Source organism: Podarcis raffonei, chromosome 2 (assembly GCF_027172205.1).
Source record: "Podarcis raffonei isolate rPodRaf1 chromosome 2, rPodRaf1.pri, whole genome shotgun sequence".
Classification (NCBI taxonomy): Eukaryota; Metazoa; Chordata; class Lepidosauria; order Squamata; family Lacertidae; genus Podarcis; species Podarcis raffonei.
In genome coordinates, this window is record NC_070603.1 from 21,798,863 (window position 1) to 21,824,908 (window position 26,046).

The window sequence follows — 26,046 nt, forward strand, 5'->3', positions numbered from 1 at the left end:
AAAGAGCCGCGGGTGGGGCCGGAAGCGCCGGCTCGCCGAGCTTCAGGAGAAGGAGGAAGCGGACGTTGCGTCAGGACCGAGTTCCGGAAGGCCTCTCGTTCAGACTCGTGCACCACGCGCGCCTCAGTTCTCGAGTCAGGTACTTCGGTTTTCACGGGCGGGAGTGTTTCTGAGCGTGTATAAGTTCGTTTCCCCTTCGCTACCCAAGTAGAGGCAGGAGAAAGGGAGGAGCTAGTTTGGGTTGTTCATGAAGGGTGCCGGCTGGGAGCGGCCGCCGAGACCACATAACACCGGTCTTGAAAGGCCTACATTGGCTCCCAGTACATTTCCGAGCACAATTCAAAGTGTTGGTGGTGACTTTTAAAGCCCTAAACGGCCTCGGCGACCTGAAGGAGCGTCTCCACCCCCATCGTTCTGCCCGGACACTGAGGTCCAGCTCTGAGGGCCTTCTGGCGGTTCCCTCACTGCGAGAAGCGACGTTACAGGGAACCAGGCAGAGGGCCTTCTCAGTAGTGGCGCCCGCCCTGTGGAACGCCTTCCCACCAGATGTTAAGGAAATAAACAACTATCTGACGTTTAGAAGACATCTGAAGGCAGCCCTGTTTAGGGAAGTTTTTAATGTTTGATGTTTTATCGTGTTTTTAATATTCTGTTGGGGGCTGCCCAGAGTGACTGGGGAGACCCAGCCAGATGGGCGGGGTACAAATAATAAATTATTATTGTTATATTATTATTATTATTCTCCCTGGGTGACCTTGGTCATGTCCTGTCTCTCACATGGCAGAGGTGAGGATAACATGCGATGGGTGGGTGGGGGATCCCATCTGAATGCCATCCTGAGCTTACTAGTGAAAGAGTGGGGTTGTTGTGGGGGGGGGGGGTTGGACAGAATTGCCAGCTTTTCACATCCTATTTCTGACAGGTGTCTCTGCCTTCCAAAATATATAAAAACATAATAAAACATTAATCATTAAAAAATTTCCCTATACAGGGTTGCCTTCGGTCGTATAGTTGTATAGTTACTTATCTCCTTGGCTCCTTGCATAACTCCATACCTGGGTGTAGCCAGGATTTGGGGGGGCAGAACCTCAGATTTGTATTACGGTGATTTGTATTGATTTTTACTGTTGGGGGGCAGGGGGACAGCTACGTCCATGATTCCATACCCTCCCAACATTTCTCCAATAGGGATGTCCTACATTACTCTCCAACATTTCTCAGATGAAAGTAGGGAAATCCTCAGGAAAAGCGGGACATTGCACTACACTGTACAGTTCCTAGTTTGAAAAAACATGACAACACTCTAGAAGACTCAGCTACACAGCTGCAAATAAAACATTTTAAACGTGTTGTAAAGTGAAATATACAAATGAGACACTAGATGGTTACAGTGAGCCATGCCAAATTCAATTTCTTTTTCAAAACTTTTGTTTAAAAAGCATTTTGTCCTTTTTTTCTTTTCACGTTGGTAGCCTGTGACCGTTGTGGACGCCATGGCCAAAATCAAAGCCCGTGATTTACGAGGGAAGAAGAAGGAAGAGCTGTTGAAGCAGCTGGATGACCTCAAGGTGGAACTCTCTCAGCTGCGGGTTGCCAAGGTGACCGGTGGAGCAGCCTCCAAACTCTCAAAGATCTGGGTGGTTCGCAAATCCATTGCCAGAGTGCTGACCGTCATTAACCAGACCCAGAAGGAAAACCTCAGGAAGTTCTACAAAGGCAAGAAATACAAGCCTCTAGACTTGCGGCCTAAGAAGACACGTGCCATGCGGCGCAGGCTGAACAAGCATGAAGAGGGTATGAAGACCAAAAAGCAGCAGCGAAAAGAACGCCTGTACCCGCCTCGGAAATACGCTGTGAAGGCATGAGCCCGAACTGCAGCATTCTGATCCTCTGACCAGCATTTTCCTATTAAAGGTGTTTTGGCTGTTTAAAAAAAAATTAAAAAGCATTTTCACAGCGTTTTTTATATGTGTGTTGATTCCGCCTTTGTTACGTTTTGAATCAGGTTGCAGATTTCATAGTGATAACTTTGTTTTCTCTTTTTTGAAAACTGCTTTGACTTTCCAGGTAGGGTGGCAACGACAGGGAATGGAAGGTTACCTCCATTTTTTCCGTGTATAAGACGAGGGGTTTTTTTTCCGTGTGTAAGACGAGGTTTCCCCCCAAATTCTTAAAGTTTAAAATTGGGGGTAGTCTTATACTCTGAATGTTGCAATTGAATATATAAATAAATTATTATTAATTTTTATTTATTTACTTATACCCCGCCCATCTGGCTGGGTTTCCCCAGCCACTCTGGGCAGCTTCCAACAGAACACTGAAATACAATAACCTATTAAACATTAAAAGCTTCCCTAAAGAGGGCTGCCTTCAGATGTCTTCTAAAAGTTTGATAGTTATTTTTCTCTTTGACATCTGTTTGGAGGGTGTTCCACAGGGCGGGCGCCAGTACCGAGAAGGCCCTCTGCCTGGTTCCCTGTAACTTGGCTTCTCGCTGGGAGGGAACCGCCAGAAGGCCCTTGGAGCTGGACCTCAGTGTCCGGGCAGAACGATGGAGGTAGAAACGCTCCTTCAGGTATGTGCCGTACATGCCGCCATACATTGTCTGGCAGTTGCAGCTCCTTGCAGGGGAGGGGCAAGGCGCACTGCGGGGCCTCCGGAGTCTGCCTCCCCCCCCCCTCAGCCACCGTACAGCTGGAGGGGAGGCAGCGCATGGGTGAGATGACTTCGATCCCCTCGGCCAACTGGAGTGGTTGGTGGAGCCAGCGCGGAGCCGGGCAGCTGAGCGTGAACGAGGGCATGTCCCTGGCAGCCGGGAACTGCAGAAGTCAAATTGATTTTTTCTGCTCCACTCTCAAGCATCCAGGGGAGCGAACTGCCCTCTGCCCCTTGGGCGCACGCAGGTTCTGCATTGCCTCCTCCCCAGCTGTAGGGCGGCTGAGTGGGAGGGGGCAGGCAGACTCTGGAGGCCCCACAGTGCTCCCCGCCCCTCCCCTGCAAGGAGCTCAGAGATGGCACCCAGTGCGGGCTAAGAGGAGCAGCAGTCGTCACACTGCTTTGATGTTTAAAATATTTCTTAAATTTGGGCTCAAAAAATAGGGTGGCGTCTTATACTTGGAAAAATACGGTAGTCACTTTTCAGTAGTATTTACTAGTTTGCTGTGCATCCACATTGAACCACAGTTTTGATACAATGCATGAACTGTGTGCCACCTTTTTTTTATTATGCCCCTTTCCCTTATGCCTTTTAAAAGGTAAAGGGACCCCTGACCATTAGGGCCAGTCGTGGCCAACTCTGGGGTTGCGGCGCTCATCTCGCTTTATTGGCCGCTTCCAGGTCATGTGGCCAGCATGATTAAGCCGCTTCTGGCGAACCAGAGCAGCGCACAAAAACGCCGTTTACCTTCCTGCCGGAGCAGTACCTATTTATCTACTTGCACTTTGATGTACTTTCGAAGTGCTAGGCTGGCAGGAGCAGGGACCGAGCAATGGGAGCTCACCCCGTCGCGGGGATTCGAACCGCCGACCTTCTGAGTGGCAAGTCCTAGGCTGTGGTTTAACCCACAGTGCCACCTGTGTCCCTCTTATGCCTTTTACAGCAGCACAGAAATTAGGCAGGTGAAACTTTTTCCAACATGCAAATGGACAAATGGTGGGGAAAAGCCTCACAATCTCAGTTTCCTTGTCAAGGCTCAGATACAGAGCAATGCATGCCTTTTCTGCATGTGTTAGAGTAGCTTGAGCAAACGAGTACATTTGAGTTCAGCAGGAGTCACAGGAAGACCACCAAGCATGAGAGAGAAAGTGAGAAAGCACAGAACACAGAGGACTTCTCAGTATGTTGTTTATTGGCTGGTTGGAAGCAATACATGGCCCGTTTCACACAATGGCCACTTGTCATCAGATAACTGTCACTAGTCAGGGGAGATCAAGAAGCACCAGAAACAGAGGTCTACTGCAACCATTCATAGAGTCTCCACGGACCCTGTTTCTTCGTAGGAGTGTGGGAGATAAGGAATTGTCCCGTGGGGTTGATACTACATCATTATTCCTCAAGCTAGACATCAGTGAGGCAAGCCAAGTTGTAAGGGAAGGATGTTCTGGAAAGCCGGTTGTATGTGTGCATGCTGGGAAAGAGCACAAAATAGTGGGGTTACTGGGGAACCGGCATAAAATAGTGGGGGAAAGAGGCAGAGAGGAGCAAGTTTGGGTTGTTCACGAAGAGTGCTATTAGCATGGTGGAATTAGCACCATGAATTCTTACCAGGTCTGAGTAGGAATATGGGAAACAGGCAACATGGCTATCAAAAAGAGGGGAAAATCAGCACCAAAACCCAAAAAGGGGATTCCTGTTTTCAAAGCCTATTATCAAAAAGGGGATGAAAAGGAAGAGATTCAAGCAAGGCTGAAATGGTTATCAAGCTGCAGAACTCAGTAATGGGACAGCAGCATCATATAAGTGAATAATCCCAAAGAAATTCTTACAATACAGCCCAGTCGTATACCAAATTGGATACATGCCAGACTCTGCATGGGATTGCAGGCTTTTAGGTCCGAAAGTACTTTTGCTGTTTTCCCCCACAGAATTTTGCAGCCAGAGCCTGTTTGCAAATGTCCCTTGATTGTCATGACTATTATAAGACTGGATCTAAAACAAAAGGGAAAAAATCCCTGATTGGTGTCCCAAAGGAAGGGGGTGTAGGGAGAAAATGGGTGGCTACTATAAATGAGTACCCTTTTTTATTTTGAACCTTCAGTGACAACTTCCAGTCCTGAAATGTCAGATTTCTTGCAATCCAGAATAATGAAACACTTTTTGTCAGCTAGATGCTCACAAAACACTAAATGCCTCTGCCATAATTATTTGTTCTGAAAGGCAACAAATAGATTCAAGTGCTAGGACCCCTGTAGCAGGATGGACAGATATAATTGACAGGATCCAACCCAAAAAGTTGCTGTGACCTTGCATTATACTGCCTTGGTGGTTGAGTCTGTCACATTGCACCCCTCTAACAGCTAAACCAAAAGTGCCTCTTGAGAAGCCACATTTTCCTGTGTGTATTATTTTCAGAATAGCAGCCCAGAGAAATGAATCATAAAAGTATTACTTACAAGGTGGTAAGCATTTTATTCATGTGATAGGGTAACATTAAACTGAAGAGAGAGAAAAGCAGGCAAGCATTTCTCTTATTATTTCTGGTCCTAGTGCTGTGGGGCTACAGCACTAAGATCAGAGATGAGCTTCTGCCTGCTGATGCAGCATCAACTTTGAGTCATATGACATCAGGTGATTGACAGGTGGGCAGTCCCACCCACCTGTCAAAATGGTCCACAGGGGGTGAGTCAGTTCTGGATTGGAGGGTCTGAAAAGTTAAGGGGAGAATGAGAGAAAGAAGGGGGAAAGGATCAGGTGACAGCAAGAGAGCTGAAGTGGAAAGACAGGATGTCAAAGAAATCTGAATATGTGTGCAGCTGGTAGAAAGCTGGATTTAAGGGAAGATGTTGAGAAGCCACTATTCTCCAGTAGGAGAACCGTTTAGGTCATTATATATCATGTTTCGATGGGGTTAGTACAGGGACATCTGCACGAAAAAATAATGGAGGGAGTAAAACAGTCAAAGGTGGAGCACACTACTTTGTCAGCCAAAACAAGAAGGAAAAAAGTGCACATTTTGCCTAATATCTCTCATGTTAAAAATTTGCTCTGTTTTAAAAGAAAGAAAGATAGAAAGAAAGAAAGAAAGGAAAGAAAGGAAGGGAGGGAGGGAGGGAGGGAGGGAGGGAGGGAGGGAGGAAGGAAGGAAGGAAGGAAGGAAGGAAGGAAGGAAGGAAGGAAGAAAGAAAGAAAGAGAAAGAAAGAAAGAAAGCTGGGAATCAGAATTATTGTTCGGGGTGGCAGCAATTCCGCTTTGCTCCATTCCCACAGACACCTATGGATTAGCATTACCTAATCAAAACTTATTCATGTCAAGGAATTGTGATGGATGGATGGATATGTGTGTGTGTGTTTTCCCCGTTTATTAGATATTACAGGCATACCTTGGTTGACGAATGCCTTGCAACTCAAACGTTTTGGCTTCCGAACGCCACAAACCCAGAAGTGGGTGTTCCGGTTTGTGAACGTTCTTTGGAACCCGAATGTCCAATGCGGCTTCCGATTGGCTGCAGGAGTTTCCTGCAGCCAATCGGAAGCCACGCCTTGGTTTCCAAACATCGAATGGACTTCCGGAACGGATTCCGTTCGACTTCCGAGGTGCAACTAGTTATTTTAACCGTGTTAGCTCAGATTGTACTAAAAAGCCATGCCTAGGTGTTTCCCTGTATTCCAGGGACTCTTTGTTCAGCTGCCTTCTTCACGCCTATAGGACTAACCTGTATGCGATACAGATGATGGGGAAGTCCAGCTGTGTTCTTGCCTGATAAGAGCAGAACCATCCCTTGTGGAAGTTGCAGAAAGTGCATGCAGGGGGTTGCACAAGAAGATAAGAAAGGAAGCGAAGGAGAGCATGACTGTGTGGGAGGTCACCCTAGGGGATTGCTATTGTAGCTATGGCCTGCCTAATGCTGTTGGACTACAACTCCCACAATCCTTTGCCCTGCTGGATGGGGCTGAAAAAGTCAAATGGCTGGGGGTGGCGGGAGGACGCAAATCAGCCCGTAAGTTCATCCTTTGAAAAGTTGTCTTTCTCAAGGACCACATTTTGTCTGATTGGAGAAAATTGATTTAATTTAACCCTATGGATTGCCTCTAAAGAAGAGACAAGGAAATATCGCTTTAAGGCTGTGGGATTTACTTCTGAGTAAACAGAGGATTGCCTGTTAAGATTGTCACTAGGACCCTTATGATAAACGAAACCCCATAAAAGCCAGGGTGGGGGGAAAGCTTTTTTAAAGAGCCTCCTGCAAAATTTGATTTCTTTAAAAAAAATGTAATTCAGTTTTCTAGCTTGGGTACACTTCTGAAGATTTGGGGGACAAAATAATGATAAATAGAATTTGTATAGTGCTTTCAGATGCTCTAAGCATATCACCTGAATTAGCTCATTGTAATTCTTGACTTAGAGGGCTGCTGTAAGAATTCCAATGAGATAATTCACGTGATGTGCTTAGTCAGTAGTGTCATCTGCCCATACTGCAGATAGGGAGGGAAAACACTGAGGCTTAGAGAGAACAACTTTGCCTAAGGCTACCTATCGAGTTCATGGCAGAGGTGGGATTTGAACTGGGGACTGCTCCATTAACATAGCTCACTTTCTTAGCCAATATGCTACACCAGCTCACACTTACATTCTTGATTAAGGAGATTCTCATTTGTGAGAATCCCTGAAAGCGGTGGTTTTGGCCTCAGTGGCCGGTATGCAGAATCAGTATCAAGGCCATCAGGGGTGGCCAGTAAACAACGGACTGCGACCAAACTGTTGGTCCTCTTTGGTGTTTCTAGGCTGACTTGACTTGCCAGATGTGAAAAGCTTACCAGCTGCAAAGCCATGAATGGCAGGCACCCCCCAAACTCGGCCCTCCAGCTGTTTTGGGACTACAACCCCCATCATCCCTAGCTAACAGGACCAGTGGTCAGGGATGATGGGAATTGTAGTCCCAAAACATCTGGAGGGCCGAGTTTGGGGGTGCCTGCTCTATGGACTTGATCTCGCAATCGCCACCAGGGTTAGGCTCTACACACAACTGGCAGATCTGTGCCAGCCTAGCCTGGGCTTTCATGGATTAACGCCCGACGCCCTGTAGAAAGGCAACACTCCTCTTCTTTCACGACAACACTGGCTGGAACGGGCAAGGCGAGAGACTGCGTGGTTAAGAGAGGTAGGAGGCAGCTGGAAGAGGAAAGCGGGGATGGAGAAACTCCCCGCTCTCCAGCCCGTGTGAGGTTATTGCTGGGGTCGCAACCAGGCTGCCCCCCAGGAAGGCTAGAAGTGCACATTGAAGAAGCAGGGCTGGCTGGGGAAGCCTGGTACAGTGGGGGAAGGCGGACGGAGGTCAGAGGTATCATTCACCATCATCATAAATAAGGCCAGTGCGGCTTTTGGGGGGGGGTCTGCTGTTGGGACTTCTGCACATTGGATAGCTGAGTGCCCGTCTCCACGGCATTGGGGGTGGGGGAAGGGGAGGAGGAGGTGCCTGGGGCTCCCCAAATCACTTCTCTATCTCAGCTCTCTGCTCTTTCCTCGATTCAGTCACCACCTGCAGGAGACAAAATGCAAAAAACCGATAGAAAACAGGTCAGAGCCGAGAGGGAAAGGCAAGACCGTCCGATAGGTGTATTGCTGAGCGTGGAACAGGCAACGCTCACAGGATCATAGACAGGGCATTCCACAGTTCCTTGCAAGGAACACACCTGAGCGCTACGTTTCGGACAGGGTTCATTTTGTTGTTGTTTAAACCAACAAAAAAGGTTTCTAGGCCTCAAGATGGTCAGCCATGGTTTGAGCAGTTGTGAGTTAAAAGCTGGAGGGAGCAGGCTGGGTGGGATTTCTTGGCGTTAGTGGGGAGACTTCAGTCTCTTGCATACCGCTCTGCCTCTCCCCTCCATGGCTGATGTAAACAGAAAAAAGGTTATGCTAATGTATGTAAATTTGCACTACTTGCATGATTTATACAGCAGGAGGTGTCGACATGCAACTGTACCTCTATGGCTGGTCATGCTTTCTGTGTCGCCACCCCAAATCCATGTTTCTGTCTCCCACCCCAAATTCACAACACACAAGAGAAGGGGTGCCAACTTGAATAAAATATTGTGGGGGGGCCAGGTAAGCCCCAACCCGCACAATCAATCACATGACGCGGCGCGCGCACACTATTTGAATGAGAATGCCCATCAACTTTGTTGGGGCCCAGCCCCCTCAAATATTTTACTGTGGAGGTCAAGGCCTCTAGGAGTTGACTCCTATGCAAGAGAAACTGTTTGCATTTCCTGCAGAGTTCATTCTTGCACTAGCTCATCTGCACCTACACTGAAGCTATTGTGCCACACCCTGCACAGTCATTTTGTGTTGTGTTGTGCCCCCACCACAGTCTTTTCAGAACTGGCACCTGCAGTACTTCCTCAGAATTCCAGTTGTGTCCACTTCTCCCCACCCACCCCCAAAAAGCTTGGAGATCCCTGTTATGCAAAGACCAGAACTTAGAGTACCTTGTTGAATTTCTTCCCCTCCACACACACACACACACACACACACACCCCTGGCCAGAGGGCAATTCAGCGTCAACTCCACACAGCTACATGTCGGGTGCTCATATAACACCTCCCACATGCAGAGCCACACAATCTTGACCAGCCAAACTGACTCCATAATAATTGTCTGGAGCAAATAACATTGGGTCTCCTCCTGGAGAAAGGTCCAAACTGCAGGAGAGGATTGAGCCTCCTGAGCTGCAGTAAACCCGCAAAGAAGAAGAAGAAGAAGAAGAAGAAGAAGAAGAAGAAGAAGAAGAAGAAGAGATAAAACATCAAACATAAAAAACTTCCCTAAACAGGGCTGCCTTCAGGTGTCTTCTAAAAGTCAGATAGTTGTTTATTTCCTTGACATCTGATGGGAGGGTGTTCCACAGGGCGGGTGCCACTACCAAGAAGGCCCTCTGCCTGGTTCCCTGTAACCTCACTTCTTGCAGGGAGGGAACCGCCAGAAGGCCCTCAGAGCTGGACTTCTGTGTCCAGGCTGAACGATGGGGGTGGAGACACTCCTTCAGGTATACTGGGCCAAGGCCATTTAGGGCTTTAAAGGTCACCACCAACACTTTGAATTGTGCTCGGAAACGTAGAGGGAGCCAATGTAGGTCTTTCAGAACCAGTGTTATATGGTCTCGGCAGCTGCTCCCAGTCACCAGTATAGCTGCAGCATTCTGGATTAGTTGTAATTTCCGGATCACCTTCAAAGGTAGCCCCTCGTGGAGCACATTGCAGTAGTCCAACCGGGAGATAACCAGAGCATGTACCACTCTGGTGAGACAGTCCGCGGGCAGGTAGGGTCTCAGCCTGCATACCAGATGGAGCTGGTAGATATCTGCCCTGGACACAGAACTGACCTGGTGCCTCCATGGACATCTGTGAGTCCAAAATGACTCCCAGGCTGCGCACCTGGTCCTTCAGGGGCACAGTTACCCCATTCAGGACCAGGGAGTCCTCCACACCTGCCCGCCTCCTGTCCCCCATAAACAGTACTTCTTTCTTTGTCAGGATTCAACCTCAATCTGTTAGCCACCATCCATCCTTCAACAGCCTCCAGACACTCACATCAGGCAAACCTGCTTCCCCTTTGCTCTAGGCCTAGATGCAGTCCTCTCTATAGAGAATTTATCGTGCTTAAGACTACACTGAGGCCTGGGCACTTCTATCCTCCTCCTCAATTTGGGAGAAAGAAAGGTAAACAACTTGCCTCTCCATCCCGGGTCTCAATGGTTTTGATCAGCACTGTCTTCCTAGAGTGGCTCTCCACCGTTGGCTCTGGCTCTGAAACTACAAGGGAGGGGGGCATTCAGAAGAGAGGGCATGGCAGTTTCAATACAATACGTATCTCCCCCTGCACCACCAGCATCCCCCCCAAAAAAAATTACTCCAGGCCAAGCTGGGTGAAATCAGAAAGGATTGGAAGGAGGGAGGAAGGAGGTGTGATTTCTTCCTGCCAGTTCCCAAGGAAAAACAGCAATAAAAGCTAAGCTCAGGTGTCGACTGTGGTGGGTGAGGAAGATGATGTTAGAATTCCTGCACCGTGATTGCAGTCATGGGATTTTTGTCTTTCACATGACGGTATATGTTTTGACTCCACAGAGTGGGAAGTGACGGAGACAGGATGTTTGTGTTACTGTGTTCCATGAAGTGGGATTATTGTCCTTTGTTCTTTTCCTCTTTGCTGTCTGATGCTAGAGAGAGAGGGAGCCATGTTGCAGTGTTCTGTGTGTGTTTATATGTAAATAAAGTAGATTAGCCAAAATGCTGAGTTGCTGAGGTCTGTTACGTATGATGCACAAACTTTGCGGATCCCTAAGTGTGCTGATGTCTGTTAGCATCGGTCACTGTGATGTTCGGGCTGAAGAAACCTTTGAAGCTCCCGAACGATTGACCAGGAGGGAGAACACATGCCAGTCAGGCATGTGTCTCTACCAGGGTCCTACTCAAGTGTAGGCAGAGCTCCTGACAGATCCTCCAGGGTAGATTCTTGCAATCAGTTGGTGTGCTTCCAGAAATGTCAACCATAAATCCATCTTTGGGTGAGGTGGAGCTCAACAGCAGGAAAGGGGTGTAAGTCAGAGCCATGAACATGGTATCTTCCAAAAGTCCATGTTCGTGTGCAGCAGTGTGCGTAAGCACACATGATGCATTTTTTATGCATCCAAAATATGGAGCTTACCTGTCGTTTTGAAGCCGAAGGAGGCCATGGACTGAACCGGTACTGCAATCCTGCAGGGAACAAGCCACAGTGAGCTCTACAATGAAGTCCCCCAGGAAGGACATGGCTGGTTCAGAGAGATGCTGAAAACGCTTCTTGGAAACATTAAGATAAATTCAACAGTGTAAACGAGTCTCATTGGATGTAATACAGTGGTACCTTGGTTCTTGAACATAATCTGTTCTGGAAGCCCGTTCGACTCCCAAAACATTCAAAAGCAAAGGCGCAGCTTCCGAATGGCGAAGGCGCCCCGGAAACAATAGCCGAGAGTCACATCGGACGTTCAGCTTCTGAAAAACGTTTGAAAACCGGAACACTTACTTCCGGGTTGTCAGCATCCGGGAACCAATTTGTTAATCAACTAAGCCGTTCGAGAACCAAGGTTCCATTGTAATGGAATACTGAATGGTTTAGTTTATGTAAAATATGCAGGGATTTATGATATGCGAATGAGCCATGGAAAGAGAAAAAGGGAAGTCACAGATATTTTAAGGTTGTTTAAATGAATATTCTAAAGCAGGCTTCCTCAACCTCAGCCCTCCAGATGTTTTGAGACTACGATTCCCATCATCCCTGATCACTGGTCCTGCTAGCTAGGGATCATGGGAGTTGTAGGCCAAAAACATCTGGAGGGCCAAGGTTGAGGAAGCCTGCTCTAAAGTGTAAAACAGAAAATTCAATGAATAAATAAACGTCTCTCTGGGGCATAATGTGTGGTGCCTTCTTCCTGATCAGGAATTGATGTTTGTACCAGCTTTGTTTTGGAGAAATCCTTGGCATGTGTTGAAGTTCGTGCACTATTGAATGATATCCTGTGGTGTGGGAACTAACGGATGGACAACAAAAAGGGATCCTGCAAACACTTATGGCGGCAGAGAGGCTTATACTGCAAGGCTGGAAGGACAAATACCCACCCACTCCTGCAATCCACTACTACTCAGCGGCCTGAAGATCTCACTGCCCTTTCTACATTTAAAATGCATGGCTCAAAATACAGACGTCTCCCCACTTGCGCAAATGGGGCATTACCATTTTTTTCGCTCCTTAAGGCGCACCTGACCATAAGGCACACCTACTTTTTTGGGGGGGGGGGGAATTCAAGGAAAAATATATGCAGCTCTTGGGGGCTTTTGCGGGAGGTGGGGAAGTGAGAGAGCCTTGCTCTGTCCCTTCCCCCACCTCCCGCAAAAGCCAGGGATAGCTGTGCGAAGCCTCCCCAGGGCAGCAGGATGAAGGCTCCCCGCTGCCCTGCGGAGGCTTCGCGGGCTACCCCAGAGCTGCTCAGGAGCTTGTCGGGGCTGGCGGGGGAAGCCCGGGTTCCCAGCCCCAGCCCCAGGAACCACACATTCGCTCCATAAGACGCACAAACATTTCCCCTTAGATTTTAAGAGGAAAAAAGTGTCCTGTGGAGTGAAAAATACGGTGCCCTGTTCGCCCCTGCCCCACCCCATTCCACCCCTGTTCCACCCCATTGGGGCATCAAAAATGGTGCACATCTCGAGATGGCAAAACTGACTGGAAAACTCAGAAATCAAGAGGATAATAACTTTATAAAAGAATGGGGAAAACATATAAGTTATTTAAGAGACCGCTGCAAGCAGATGGAAACATTGGCAGGATTTTGATCGCACTTGTAGTGTAATGATTACCATGGACAATATGGTTTGATAAAAAAAAAATGGAATATGGAAAAATATGCAGTAATAAATGTTTAAAATGGGACTCCATGGAGGGGGAGTGAGTCCTGAGATTTGAAGGAATCTCCACATATGGGTATGTTTTTTATTCTTGGCGTATAACTTTGTACTTGTAAAACCAAATAAAAATGGTTTAAAAAAAGAAGAAAGAAAACGGTGCGCATCTCAGTGGAAGGGAGCGTGTGAGATGATTGGGGAGTTGTCCTCATATGGTATGCTTATTTAAATCTTGGCATTTAAATCAGAAATCATGTGATGTTCCTGTTGTTAATGACAGCTGGTGGTGTTTTTTCTCTCATCTCTTTCCTTCTGTCATATTTACAAAAATAAAACATAAAGACCTTGAGAAACCAAAACCAACAAGCTCCTTTAAAACCACTCTCCTCCTCTGATCCTGCAAAGGCAGAGATGGACCCACCATGAGATGGGCTGAACCATGCAAAGAGCTATGGGGGAGTCCTCACCTGCTCTCCTCCCCCTCCAGCAGCTTGCGGTAGGTGGCAATCTCAATGTCGAGGGCCATCTTGACGTTCAGGAGGTCCTGGTACTCCCGCAAGTGCCGTGCCATCTCTTCCTTCATGTGCTGAATCTCCTGCTCTAGCCGGGCCACCGTGTCCTGGTACGAGCCCATCTCCACCCCGTATTGGTCCTCCAGGTCTCGCATCTGCCTCAGCAAAGCTTCGTTCTGGGGAGGAAAACACAAGCGGGGCTTACATGGGGGATGCAGGGAAGCAGGTCTCAGGGACACCTTACCCAGACCCACACCGACTCCCAAATCCTGCTCCTAATTCTCAACCGAGTGAGAACAGGCAAGGCTGTGGACTCGGAGCTTCCCAGGCCTTGGAAAGAGGGTGCAAGGCTGGCAAGTGCTGAAAATGGTTGTCCTCCTTTTTTCCCAGCTGTGAAAACGGTCACAGTCACCCCATTATTATTATTATTATTATTATTATTATTATTATTTACAGTCGCACCTTGGTTTTCGAACAGCCTAGTTCACGAACAACTCGGAACTCGAATGTCGCAAACCCGGAAGTGGGTGTTCCAGTTTGAGAACTTTGCCTCAGAAGCCGAACATCCGATGCGGCTTCCACAGCTTCCGATTGGCTGCAAGATGCTCCTGCAGCCAATCAGAAGACACGCCTCGGTTTCCGGATGTTTTGGAAGTCAAACATACTTCCGGAACGCATTCTGTTTGAAAACCAAGGTATGACTGTATTGAGTTTATTTACCGCCCTATACCCGGAGGTCTCAGGGTGGTTCACAGCAAAGATCACAACATATAATCAGAATACAGTGGTACCTTGGGTTAAGTACTTAATTCGTTCCGAAGGTCCGTTCTTAACCTGAAACTGTTCTTAACCTGAAGCACCACTTTAGCTCATGGGGCCTCCTGCTGCCGCCACGCCGCCGGAGCACAATTTCTGATCTCATCCTGAAGCAAAGTTCTTAACCCGAGGTACTATTTCTGGGTTAGCGAAGTCTGTAACCTGAAGCCTATGTAACCCAAGGTACCACTGTAAAAACAACAACCCAATAACACATACACACAAACCCCAGAAAAGAGCCACGTTTTAAAAGGGTATAGGATTTATACATACACAATCACACTGCAAAATGTGGCACTGGGCAGAGAGAAGTCAGAAATTCCAATGACCTCTGTGCTCAATTACACAGCATATATCCTTTTTAAACCTTTATGGCTTTGAAGATAAACTTGAAAATATATGATGGGAATGATATCTAGTGAAATCCCTGGTGAACTTGCAAAGGCCAGAAGAGGACACCAATGGCATCATTCGCTCAGGTTGCAGCCTTGAATCCTCACCCAAGAATACAAAACGTTTCGCAAAGATGGGCAGCTGCTCAGCTGCTGCCTCCCAAGGAACAAGAAAAGGGGGCTGAGGACAGGAAGGATGTCCTACTGACCGTTCCTTTGAGTCCATCCACTTCACAGGTGAGGCTCTGGATCTGGCGCCGGGATTCGTTCATCTCCTGCTTGGCCTGGCGAAGCGCTTCGTGGTTCCGGTTGGCTGCGTCCGACAGGTCAGCAAACTGCAAGTGGTTGGGGGAGTCAGTGGAGAGAAGGGAAAGATCCGCCCCCAAGACCATCTCCCAGTCTATCTCCTAGTCTATCAGGGGGTCTGGAAACCAAGCCATATGAGGAGCGGTTGAAGGAGGTGGATATCTTTAGCCTGGAAAAGAGGAGACTGAGAGGAGATAGGATAGCCATCTTCAAATATCTGAAGGGCTATCACATGGAAGAGGGAACAAGTTTGTTGTCTCTTGCTCTGGAGGGCAAGATTCGAACCAATGACTTCAAGTTACAGTCAAACCTCGGTTTTCGAATGTCTCATCTGCCGAACATTTCAGAAGCCGAACGCCAAAAACCCCAAAGTGAATGCTTTGAATGTGCCTCAGAAGTCAAACAGCTTCCTAGGCATGTTTCTCAATTTTCCTCACTGAACTTGCTGACAGCCCTTTGATCCTTGGTTTTCGAACATTTCAGAAGTCAAACAGACTTCTGGAACAGATTACATTCGAAAACCGAGGTTCCACTGTACAAGAAAGTAGATTCCAACTAAACATAACGGAAAACTTTCTGGCAGTAAGAGCAGTTCAACAAAGGAGCGGTCTCCCTCAGGAGGTTGTGGACTCTCCTTTCTTGGAGGTTTCTAAGCAGAGATTGGGTGGCCATCTGTCATGGGCGCTTTAGTTGAGATTCCTGCATTGCAAGGGGGTTGGCCATGCTGCCCTTGGGGTCCCTTTCCAACCAGTTCTATGGTTCTATAATTCCTAGCAATAACGAACTGTGTGTGTGTGTGTGTGTGTGCGTGTGTTTTGAAATGGCACTATAGTCATAGCCGGCCGTCCCAGACTGTACTCCAAGGAAAGGGGAGCCTGTGGAGTCTCCAGATGTCACTGGACTCTAGCTCCCATCCATCCCAGCCAGGACAGGCTCTCCATCAATATGTAGCCCACCCTCCCGCCTGTCAAGGCTTCAGGGAATCCTATCCCTCCCACGGTGGGATGCCAAGAAGCAGAAAAACAATGAGTTCTTGGTAAAGGTAAAGGGACCCCTGACCATTAGGTCATCACTGACTCTGGGGTTCCGGCGCTCATCTCACTTTATTGGCCAAGGGAGCCGGCGTACAGCTTCCGGGTCATGTGGCCAGCATGACTAAGCCACTTCTGGCGAACCAGAGCAACGCACGGAAATGCCGTGCGTCCCCAATGAGTTCTTACCAAGTACTTTATTTAATATTCACAGAGAGAAACGAATCTCTCTTAGATAATGGTGTTGCTCCAAGTAAAGTCCCACCCCCTCAGTCCCTCCTATTCTACGTCACCCCTGCGCCGGCTGATCTGTGCTTTCTGCCTCTGAGCTTTCTGTTCTGTTCTCACAGCACGCCTGGGCCTGGGGGCAGGGGGTCAGGAATGCTTCCGAGAGACACTGAGTCTGTTAACTGCCTCTCCCTCAGTGCTTCTCCTTCCTGCCGCTCCCCCAATATTTCCCAGCTTCTCCCCTCTGCAGCCTCTGAACTATGCCCTTCTGCAAACCGCTCTTCTAAATCTATACTGTCCTCCTCTTCCCAGGAAGGTACAGAGGGGGGACAGCTCCCAACATTCCTCCCCAGTCCAGCCCCTGACACCACCCCTGTAGCTGCACCCAGTTTAGATACCTTGGATTTGTACCACTCCTCGGCCTCCTGCAGGTTCTTGACCGCGATGCTCTCATACTGGGTGCGGATGTCCCGCAAGGCAGCTGTCAGGTCCGGCTTGGCCTGCTCCACCTCCACTTGCACCTGCTGCTGGCTGTGCATGCTCACCTGCATGTCGTTCAGCTCCTGCACGCGCCGAGACATCGATGGGGACAAAGATGCAAAGGAACACAGACACAACAAATCAGACTCAGAGAGATTGTAAGAGGAGATACTACAAAAAGAGAGAGCACAAATGCAGAGGAGCACAGCCACAAGGAAATGCAGGCCCATTATACGTAGCCTCCCTAATGTGAGACTTCGTGGCAGAGAAAGTATGCTTCTCAGTTTTATGTCTCATTTATATACCACTTTTTGGCCCCTCGGGCCCCTAAAGCAGTGAACAGCATTAATACATATCATGAAAGAAAGATAAAGCGGAAATGCGATAGATAAGCTAGATTGAGCAAAACAATATTTTAAAAATAGCACGGAAATTCAGTCAAGAATAGGGGTTAGGCAACAGGATCTGGCTATTAATCTATAGGTGTGGCACATCAGAGGTGGGAGAAATCTGCCATTCGACTTTGCTTCTTTTCTTTTCTTTTTTGCATAAGGAAAGGACTAACCAGAACTACCATATTTTTGGCTCCATAGGGCGCACCGGACCATAGGGCGCACCTAGTTTTTAGGAGGGGGGAATAAAGGGGGGAAATTTATTTCCCCCCCCCCCGCCATCCAGGAGCGGCAGCAGGATTGCGCGCAACCTCGCCGCTGCTCTCGGAGCTTGCGGGCCTGATCTTCCCCCGACCCCCGGGCCCAGCCCCCAGAACAGGCAGCTATCCGCAAGCCTTCGGAGCCCGGCGGGAACTCGCAGCTGCGCTTGCCAGGCTTCAGCTGCCTGAAGCCTGCATTCATCCATAGGAAGCACACACATTTCCCCTTCATTTTTGGAGGGGGAAAAGTGCGTCCTATAGAGCAAAAAATACAGTACCTTCTTTTCTTCTTACACTGCCTGTAAGATGTTAGGCAGTCCTAAGATTTCCCCCAAATCATTGGGGGAGTTCAGGGGTAAGATGGGATGCTAAGAATGGCTGGAGAAAAACAACAATTTCTTCTCTCCGTCTCTCTGTCTGTCTGTCTCTCTCCCTCCCTCCCTCCCTCCCTCCCTCTCTCTCCCTCTCTCTGTGTGTGTGTGTGTGTGTTTCTTTCTCTCTGTCTCACTGAGGGTTACCAAACTTTGGCACTGTTTTATTCCCGCTGCTGGAATAGCTTCATGTGCATTTGCATGAAGATTTGGGGAGAAAGCGTGCATGTATACTGGAGGAAAAAAACAGATGAGGAGGTCACTTACTGGCATAGAGGAAATGCGTGGACTGACTTGATTCAAACAGAAATTTATTTGGGCAATGAGCTTGTGGAAAACTGTTTTGGGGTAATGTTCCTATTATAAGATATATGTTATGGTATTCTTATGTTATGGTATTCTTAGGTGGCACAAAATCTGTGCATGGAATAAAATACTTTGAGGTTGGTGAATACGCTATGTGCATACCCTATACCGTGCCCCACGGCATTTCCGGGTGGGGGGGGGGGCATCAGTCTTTTCTTGTTTTTCTTCCACTTTTTATTTTATTGGCTTGTTAACAAAAAAAAGTGAAAGCATAAGAAAAAGAAAGAAAACAAAAGAATCAAAAATTTAAAGCATAAAGTATCACAGCCTTGAATGACAGATGGACACATTAGTACAAAATTCCCGTATACGGCACACACACCCAAGAGTGGGGCCGTGGGTAATAATTGCTGTTATTCACTGCTAGACAAAGAAGAAGAAGCAAGTGACTATCTGCTGCATGCAAGGGTTTCTCAGCTACATCAGTCCTGCAAATCTACATTCATAACCCTGGATACAAGCTATCCTGCTCACACACCCAAGGGTGGGGCTGGGGGTGCAACTGCACTTCTGCTGTTTACCACCAGATGGAGCACAAGCAAAATGGCTTCTGCAAGACCCTCAGGACATCAGAAATGTTAAAAAGGTAAAGGGACCTCTGACCATTAGGTCCAGTCATGGTCGACTCTGGGGTTGCGGCGCTCATCTCGCTTTATTGGCCGAGGGAGCCGGCGTACAGCTTCTGACGAAGCCGCTTCTGGCGAACCAGAGCAGCGCACGGAAACACCATTTACCTTCCTGCTGGAGTGGTACCTATTTATCTACTTGCACTTTGACGTGCTTTCGAACTGCTAGGTTGGCAGGAGCTGGGACCGAGCAATGGGAGCTCACCCCATTGCGGGGATTCGAACCGCAGACCTTCTGATCGGCAAGTCCTAGGCTCTGTGGTTTAACCCATAGCGCCACCCGCATCCCTTTTTATCAGAAATGTTAAAGGACTCTAAATGGGATCCCCATGAATCCTGTGCGTGAAATCTTCCCCTACCCCATGCCCACTTCTGCTGCTTCTCCTGCAGCCCCTTACCTGTCTCCCAAGGCTGCCACCATCCTCAGGAGCAAGCCATGAGTTTGGGATAAAACATAATTCCTGTTGCGAGGCGTGTATTGATAAGGTTTGAGCCCAGTCTTCTGCACTCCGGGGAAGCAGTAGCTGCTTCCGTCAGTACAAATGGCACACCTGTCCAGTTGTATAGGGTTCAGCTGAACTCTCAAAAGCCTCTATGTAAGCCAGTCAATGAACTAGTTGTAGTAAGGTTGAAGCTTACTGGGAAATGATATATAATGAATCGAAAAGGATGTTTAAATTAACATGTGGGGGGCGGGGACACCAGAAGCTTTTCTCTTGGGAATTATAGGGACAGAACTACCTAAATTGTATAGAAATTTATTTATGTACGTGACTACAGCGGCAAGAAGGTTACTTGCCCAAAAATGGAAAGAAGGAGAAGTCCCAGCAAAGGAAGAATGGATGCAAAAACTTAGGGAATATGCAGAAATGGCAAAACTCACCGGAAGAATAAGAAATCAAGATAACAAACTTATCATAAAATAATGGAAATGGTTTATTGAATATTTACAGATAAATTGTAAACAGATAAAAATATTAGTGGGATTCATGTCATAACCTGCAGTTTTATAAGAGTATTTATCTATAGTAGATAAAGAAATGAGTAAGTTAAATGAATTTGCAGATGCAGAAGATAGGAAAAAAATGAATTCAAGGAATCGCAGAAAGAGCGGAAGTCAAATTTTGAAATGTCAAATTGATCGGAAAACTGTTGAAATGTATAAATTTGAAAATATAAATAAAAAACTAAAAAAGAGAGAGAGAAAGGGAAGTTTCAAATCTGCCCTCCACTCAAAGGCCACCCCCGTTATTTGCCCTACCTCTTCATGTAGTTTCTTGAGGAATTCAATTTCATCCATGAGGGATTCAATCTTGCGCTCCAGCTCCAGGCGCGAGAGGGTGGCATCGTCCACATCCTACCATGCCAGGGAGGAGAAACGAGCCATGATCAGAACCGCAGCAAGCCCCTTTCCATTTTAACGTGAAATACATATGGGTCAGAGAAGGATCGGGGAAAGCAAACAAGGTAATCCCAGCCTCATCCGCCAGGCTGCGATGGTGGGCTGAGGGGGAAAGAACAGGGTGCCTCAGTTCAGCACCACGGACAGCAGCCACAGCTGCCTAAAGCTGCTTTCAAGAACTTGGCTTGAGCCGTTACTGTTCAAGAGGACCCTTCACCCATGTACGAGTGCAGGAGCTAATGCGCGTGGCAGTTTGCAAACAGCAGAGTGTGCTGGGACCCTGCAGTTACTCAAGGGTAAGTGGGCTAGCCTGCTCCACGTATAGCCCCGCTTACCTTGCGGAACAAAACCAGGTTCCCTTCAGCATCTTCGCGCTTGTGCATCTCCTCATCCAGCCTGTAGAGGACAAAGAACAGCCAGGAGCTAGAATTGGGCTAACTCCATCGTTTGTCATCTTCCCCCAGGCGACACACTTCCCACTTTGGTCACACTTCTGCTCTGCTGCATAAACTCCTGGCAGCTTTTCCCTTGCACCAGAAGCAGTCTGTTTTTTATTCCTCCCTATGCTCTGGACTCTGCTTTTATGGGCCAAGCAGGATGCAAGAACCGGTCAAATGAACTGCACCCAGGAGTTCTTGCCTCTACCCTCCCTTGCTGCCATCTGCCACACCCCTACATCGCAAGAACGCAATGCCAAACAGACTTCTCCAGCCCCCTGACATTGGTCGACCCTGCGCTGGTAATACCCACAGGGCTTACCTAAAGCAGATAGCTAGTGCAGGGAAAGGAGGGAAAAGTCACTGAGAAGTACAGTGGTACCTCGGGTTACATACGCTTCAGGTTACAGACTCTGCTAACCCAGAAATAGTGCTTCAGGTTAAGCACTTTGCTTCAGGATGAGAACAGAAATTGTGCTCCGGCGGCGCAGCAGCAGCAAGAGGAGGTCCCATTAGCTAAAGTTGTGCTTCAGGTTAAGAACAGTTTCAGGTTAAGTACGGACCTCCGGAACGAATTAAGTACTTCATCCGAGGTACCACTGTATCAGGAGTAGGGAACATTTGGTTTGAGGTGGAGATGGAGCTCAAGTGAAATTGAGACCGTTCCAGAAATGCTTTGCATTGGCATCAGAAGCTTTTGGCCATTCCACTTTTATTCAAGATGTATTCTCCATTCTCCTCCTTGGGAAGGGATGGTTTTTCAAGACACAGACGGATGCTGTCATTTGGCCACACCCTTCCCCTGTGATGTATTCTCCACTCCACCCCGCAACACCAACGCCACCATCTCCCATAGTCCCTGAGCTGACGCAGAAGACAGATGGCACTGTTAGGGCAGGGAGACTGGAGAACATGGCAAAACCCACGTCACTCTGCATGGCTGAAGGGGACCACGCCCCACCTCTCTCCCAGGCTTCAGCTCCTTGCGCACGCCTTATCCACCCCCTTCTCTTCTTCCCAAATAGCCCAGCCCCACCCTGCCCCATCTGCCACAGCGTGAGCAATGCCAGGATGCAGAAATTCAAACCCCACCCCACGGCGCCATGGGGAATGCAGTCTCGAGGCTGTGGCTTTGCTTGCTTTTGCTTTTCAGCACAGTGATGTGCGCATGGAAGCTGCAATGCCCTGTGAGGAACCCCTCTCGCGTGTGCAGCATGGGACCCCATGAGCGCCACATGCCCCCTTTAAGGAGGCTGCCGCTAACCCACCCAAACTGGCTACCCACCTCACGCAATTCCTTGCCAGCTCACATGGATATAGAGAGCTCTCTGGCTAAGGGCGTTATTGCTGTGGCGGAAGCTCCCTTGCCACACCCCACTGCTCCCCCTCTACCAAGTACCAGAAATAGCCATCTCCTTGCACCCTGCCCCATCCAGACATCTCATGGATGACACAAAGTGGCAGAAGTTCATCTTCTCCCTGCCAATCTCCACCATCGCCTTACTGTTTTCAGGTACCATATACCCACTGTCCCACACTGCATGTATCCAGCTCTTTTTCTCTCCTGCATCCCTTGCTTTATTGCCCTTTGTCACCAATAATAATAATAATAATAATAATAATAATAATAATAATAATAATAACTATACCCCGCCCATCTGGCTGGGTTTCTCCAGCCACTCTGGGCGGCTCCCAACAGAATATTAAAAACACAATAAAACATCAAACTTTAAAAACTTCCCTGAACAGGGCTGCCTTCACTGTCTTCTAAAAGTCAGGTAGTTATTTATTTCCTTAACATCTGATGGGAGGGAGTTCCACAGGGCGGGTGCCACTACCGAAAAGGCCCTCTGCCTGGTTCCCTGTAACCTCAATTCTTGCAGGGACGAAACCACCAGAAAGCCCTTGGAGCTGGACCTCAGTGTCCGGGCTGAACGATGGGGGTGGAGATGCTCCTTCAGGTATATTGGGACAAGATCAGCACCAATTGTGCTCGGAAACGTATTGGGAGCCAATATAGGTCTTTCAAGACTGGTATTATATGGTCTCAATGGCCACTCCCAGTCACCAGTCTAGCTGCCGCATCCTCCTGCCACGTTGGACTCATCCCATTAGTGGAGAATTATCTCCCACCACACCCTTCCCACCTCGCTGACACATCTCAAGGACCAGTCTTACTTATTTGCCATCCTAGAATCCCTACATCTCCCAAGACATCTTTTTATTGTGGCTGTTTGTTTGTTTTCTTTAATCTATCCCTCCGCACAGTTCTGGATGGATGGAACAGTTTCGAATCAACCCTTCCTAACCATCTTTCCACAATCTCCATCGGGAGGCGGAACCAAAATGAAGAGATTCTAACAAACCTTTCCACTGTGCAGAATTCCTGGCTTGCAACTCTCCCTTCTGCAAGTCATCAAAGTTCAAATTCAATGCTTCTGAGTCCAAGACCTACACCGTCAGTGCAGCAAAATCCTAACACACTTACTCAAAAGCAAATCCCAGGATGTCCAGTTCCCAGTGTGCATAGGATTCCATGCACAAGCCTAACCATGTATTTTCAGAAGGAAGTCCTATTGAATTCAGCAGGGCTTACTTCCAGGCAAATGGGGTTATGATTGCATCCTTAATTGTTGTCTTGTCCCAGACTCTTATGCAGCAGTGGGTATACAGCCCAGGAACACTGGATCCCAGGTTTACCGGGGTGCAACTTCAATCCCTCTTTTAGGATTAAGAATAAGCTCCCAGCACAACCCATCACATTCCCCCATCACTGCCTAAGGCTAATAAAATAAAATAAGAAAAGCTGCTCTGATTGCAGGGCAGTGATTCATCATTTGTAATGCATGCAGTTGGAATATAATGAATGGATTAGAGAAAGAATTGTATAGATTTAGTTGGTTCCCATTTGTTTATCAATTATATTAGGAACCTAGGAAGCAGACCATTGGTCCATCTAGTACAGTATTGCCTGCAACAACAGGAAGAGACCCTCCAGGGTCTCAGACCAGGGTCTCCCTTGGTCCTACCTGGAGATGCAGGAGAATGAACCTGGGACCTTCTGCATTCAAAGCAACTGCTCTACAGCTGATGCACAGACCTTCCCCGCAAGGTGTTATATAATGCCATTTCCCATTTTTGCTGCTTTGCTTTTGAGCTGGAAACTAAGGAAGAAATGACTGGATCCCAGAAAGGCCCACTGCTACACAGTCATGCCACCCCTCAGGACTTTGGGGTACAGAAGGAGACTTATAGAATGAGCAGGAGAGTTCCCCAAATGCAACAGAGCTGGCGTGTCACATTTTGAAGCAAATTAAGTATAATATGTATTCCCACCCAAAGAGCCCCCTATGCCTGGGCAGTTAAGTGCACAGTCTAAAACCATCACTTTCTGAACCTTCCTCACTTAACCCACATATCCACCAGGCTGCATCGATGGACTCTGCTGCCTTGGAGGCAGGACAGGGGTGGCTATTATTTTAGGCCGAGTCCCTTTTTGCAAGAGGACCTGGAATTGTGCCTCTCTGGCGCTGGCACCAATTAAATGTCTTGCTATCTTCGGAGGGAAACGTGCCATCAGAGTGCGACCCTACCTTGGAAACTCTCTCCGCTATTCCCAAGCAGAGAGAGTTAGCAGAGATTTCTGAATATTCAGGGAGTGGGAAAAGGGACTCTGCACGAGCTCAGAGGCAACCATCTTCATCTGCTCCAAATGATGCGTTTGGGGGCGGGGCTGACTTCATCTTCATCTACCCAGAAGGATCCCTTTGAGGGGGGGGCTGACTCCAATTGAGCTCTGTCTTATCTTTTGCTTCATCTTTCTCAGGACCCTCCCACCACCCAAAGGAGAACCCAGGAATCCGGGGGGCGCCTGCCGCGATTAACCCCTCCCGCCCCACCCCAGCCACTTAAAAGGCTGAAGTTCCGTTTTCCGCACAGGATGTGGCCCGGCTTGCCCCCTCCATCTTCCGAGGAGGACCCAGGCGTCCTGGCACGCCCCCGCCCCCACCCCGGCGCCTCACCTCTGCTTGAGGGCGGCCAGATCCTCGGCCATGTTGTCCCTCTCGACCTGCAGGCGGTCGCGATCCTTGCCCAGCGCGTCCACCTGCCTGCGCAGCTCGCGGAGCTCGTCTTGGAAGAGGTCGGCGGCGCGCGTGGGCTCCTTGGAGCGCGCGTGGCCCAGCTCGGCCAGCAGCGCCGCGTTCTGCGTCTCCAGGTAGCGCACTTTCTCGATGAAGCTGGCGAAGCGGTCGTTGAGCTCCTGCAGCTCCTGCTTCTCGTTGCTCCGCGTGGCCAGGAACTCCTGGTTCAGCGCCTCGGCTACCGAGAAGTCCAGCTTCTCGGCCGCCCCGTAGGAGTAGCGCGGAGCCGGCGCGCTGGAGGATCGGAAGGTCACCGCGCCGCCGCCGCCACTGGCCCGGTAGGAGCGCATGGATGCCGCCGTCGAGGGTGTGCTCAGCAGCCGCGTGGCCGAAGAGGACGAGGCCAGGCGGGACGAGGAGTACGACAGCGGGGACAGCATGGGCGGCGGCCCGAAAGTGCGGCGGTACGAGGTGGCGCGGATGGCGCCGGAGTGGTGATGGTGGCTCATGGCGCAGCGGCTGTGCCCAGAGAGAGATGGAGAAGGAGAAGAGGCGGCGTCGAGGCTGGGACGGAGCCGCGAAGTTCTCGACGGGGGAAGAAGGCGCCGCCTTCGGAGATGCCGCTTTATAGGCCCCCAAGTCGCGAACTGGAGGGGGGAGGAGGGCAGCAGCAGCAGGAGGAAGAGGCTCCTCCTCTCTTGGACGCGGCCCAGAGCCCCGCATTGCAGCCCCGTCGTCTGGGAAAGGGAACCACCCCGCCCAGGCTGCTCTGCAAAGATGCTCCGGCGGGCAGGAGGGGAGGGTGAGTGGGATCCCAGGCGCCCTGCTCGGTCCTGTCCGGTCCACCGCCCTCCATGTCATACGTGCCAACTTCCTGGGTGCACGAGCACCCACAAAATTCCCCGTGAAAGGGCCGGGGCACCACCAATTTCGGTGCGAGGGCCACGCATGATGCATGTCACCCACCACGCCTGCTCCATGTTGTTGGAGAGACAGAGCATCGCACTGCAGCCCCCCCCCCCGTGCACGGTTCTGCAAAAGTAAATCCCTTCGATTATCCGCGGGGTACCTAACACCCAGGGCCTTGCAGAGCCAGGCAGAGGCCCGGGCCAGGTAGATAATGTGCCCTTATAAATAAGTAAGTATATAAATAATTTTCACAAAAGTTATGCTGATAAATAATTTTATTTCAAGGCTTGAACCATATCTGTATACAAGGATAAAATGGAAAATATAGACATACAATAGTGAA

General features: G+C 48.9%; 2 protein-coding genes across 4 annotated transcripts; one reads left to right on the forward strand and one right to left on the reverse strand.

The window, feature by feature from the left end:
- Positions 1–22: 22 nt before the first annotated feature.
- LOC128407187 (60S ribosomal protein L35-like) lies at positions 23–1,961 on the forward strand. The gene is made up of 2 exons (XM_053375248.1): positions 23–139; positions 1,473–1,961. The coding sequence occupies exon 2, from the start codon at positions 1,494–1,496 to the stop codon at positions 1,863–1,865; it is 372 nt and encodes a 123-aa protein (XP_053231223.1). The 5' UTR covers positions 23–139; positions 1,473–1,493; the 3' UTR covers positions 1,866–1,961.
- Positions 1,962–3,830: 1,869 nt separating this feature from the next.
- PRPH (peripherin) lies at positions 3,831–25,622 on the reverse strand. 3 transcript variants are annotated; one of them, XR_008328729.1, is made up of 10 exons: positions 24,735–25,622; positions 20,611–20,671; positions 20,135–20,230; positions 16,777–16,941; positions 15,023–15,148; positions 13,561–13,781; positions 11,361–11,410; positions 10,389–10,468; positions 8,010–8,196; positions 3,831–4,127 (listed from the first exon to the last, which is right to left on the reverse strand). XR_008328729.1 is itself a non-coding variant. In XM_053375240.1 (9 exons), the coding sequence occupies exons 1-9, from the start codon at positions 25,301–25,303 to the stop codon at positions 8,149–8,151; spliced, it is 1,416 nt and encodes a 471-aa protein (XP_053231215.1). In that variant the 5' UTR covers positions 25,304–25,622; the 3' UTR covers positions 5,856–8,148. The 3 variants fall into 3 exon arrangements, 1 of the variants encoding a protein (XP_053231215.1); XR_008328728.1 differs by having other exon boundaries at positions 6,373–8,196; XM_053375240.1 differs by lacking the exon at positions 3,831–4,127 and having other exon boundaries at positions 5,856–8,196.
- Between the last annotated feature and the right edge of the window lie 424 nt (positions 25,623–26,046).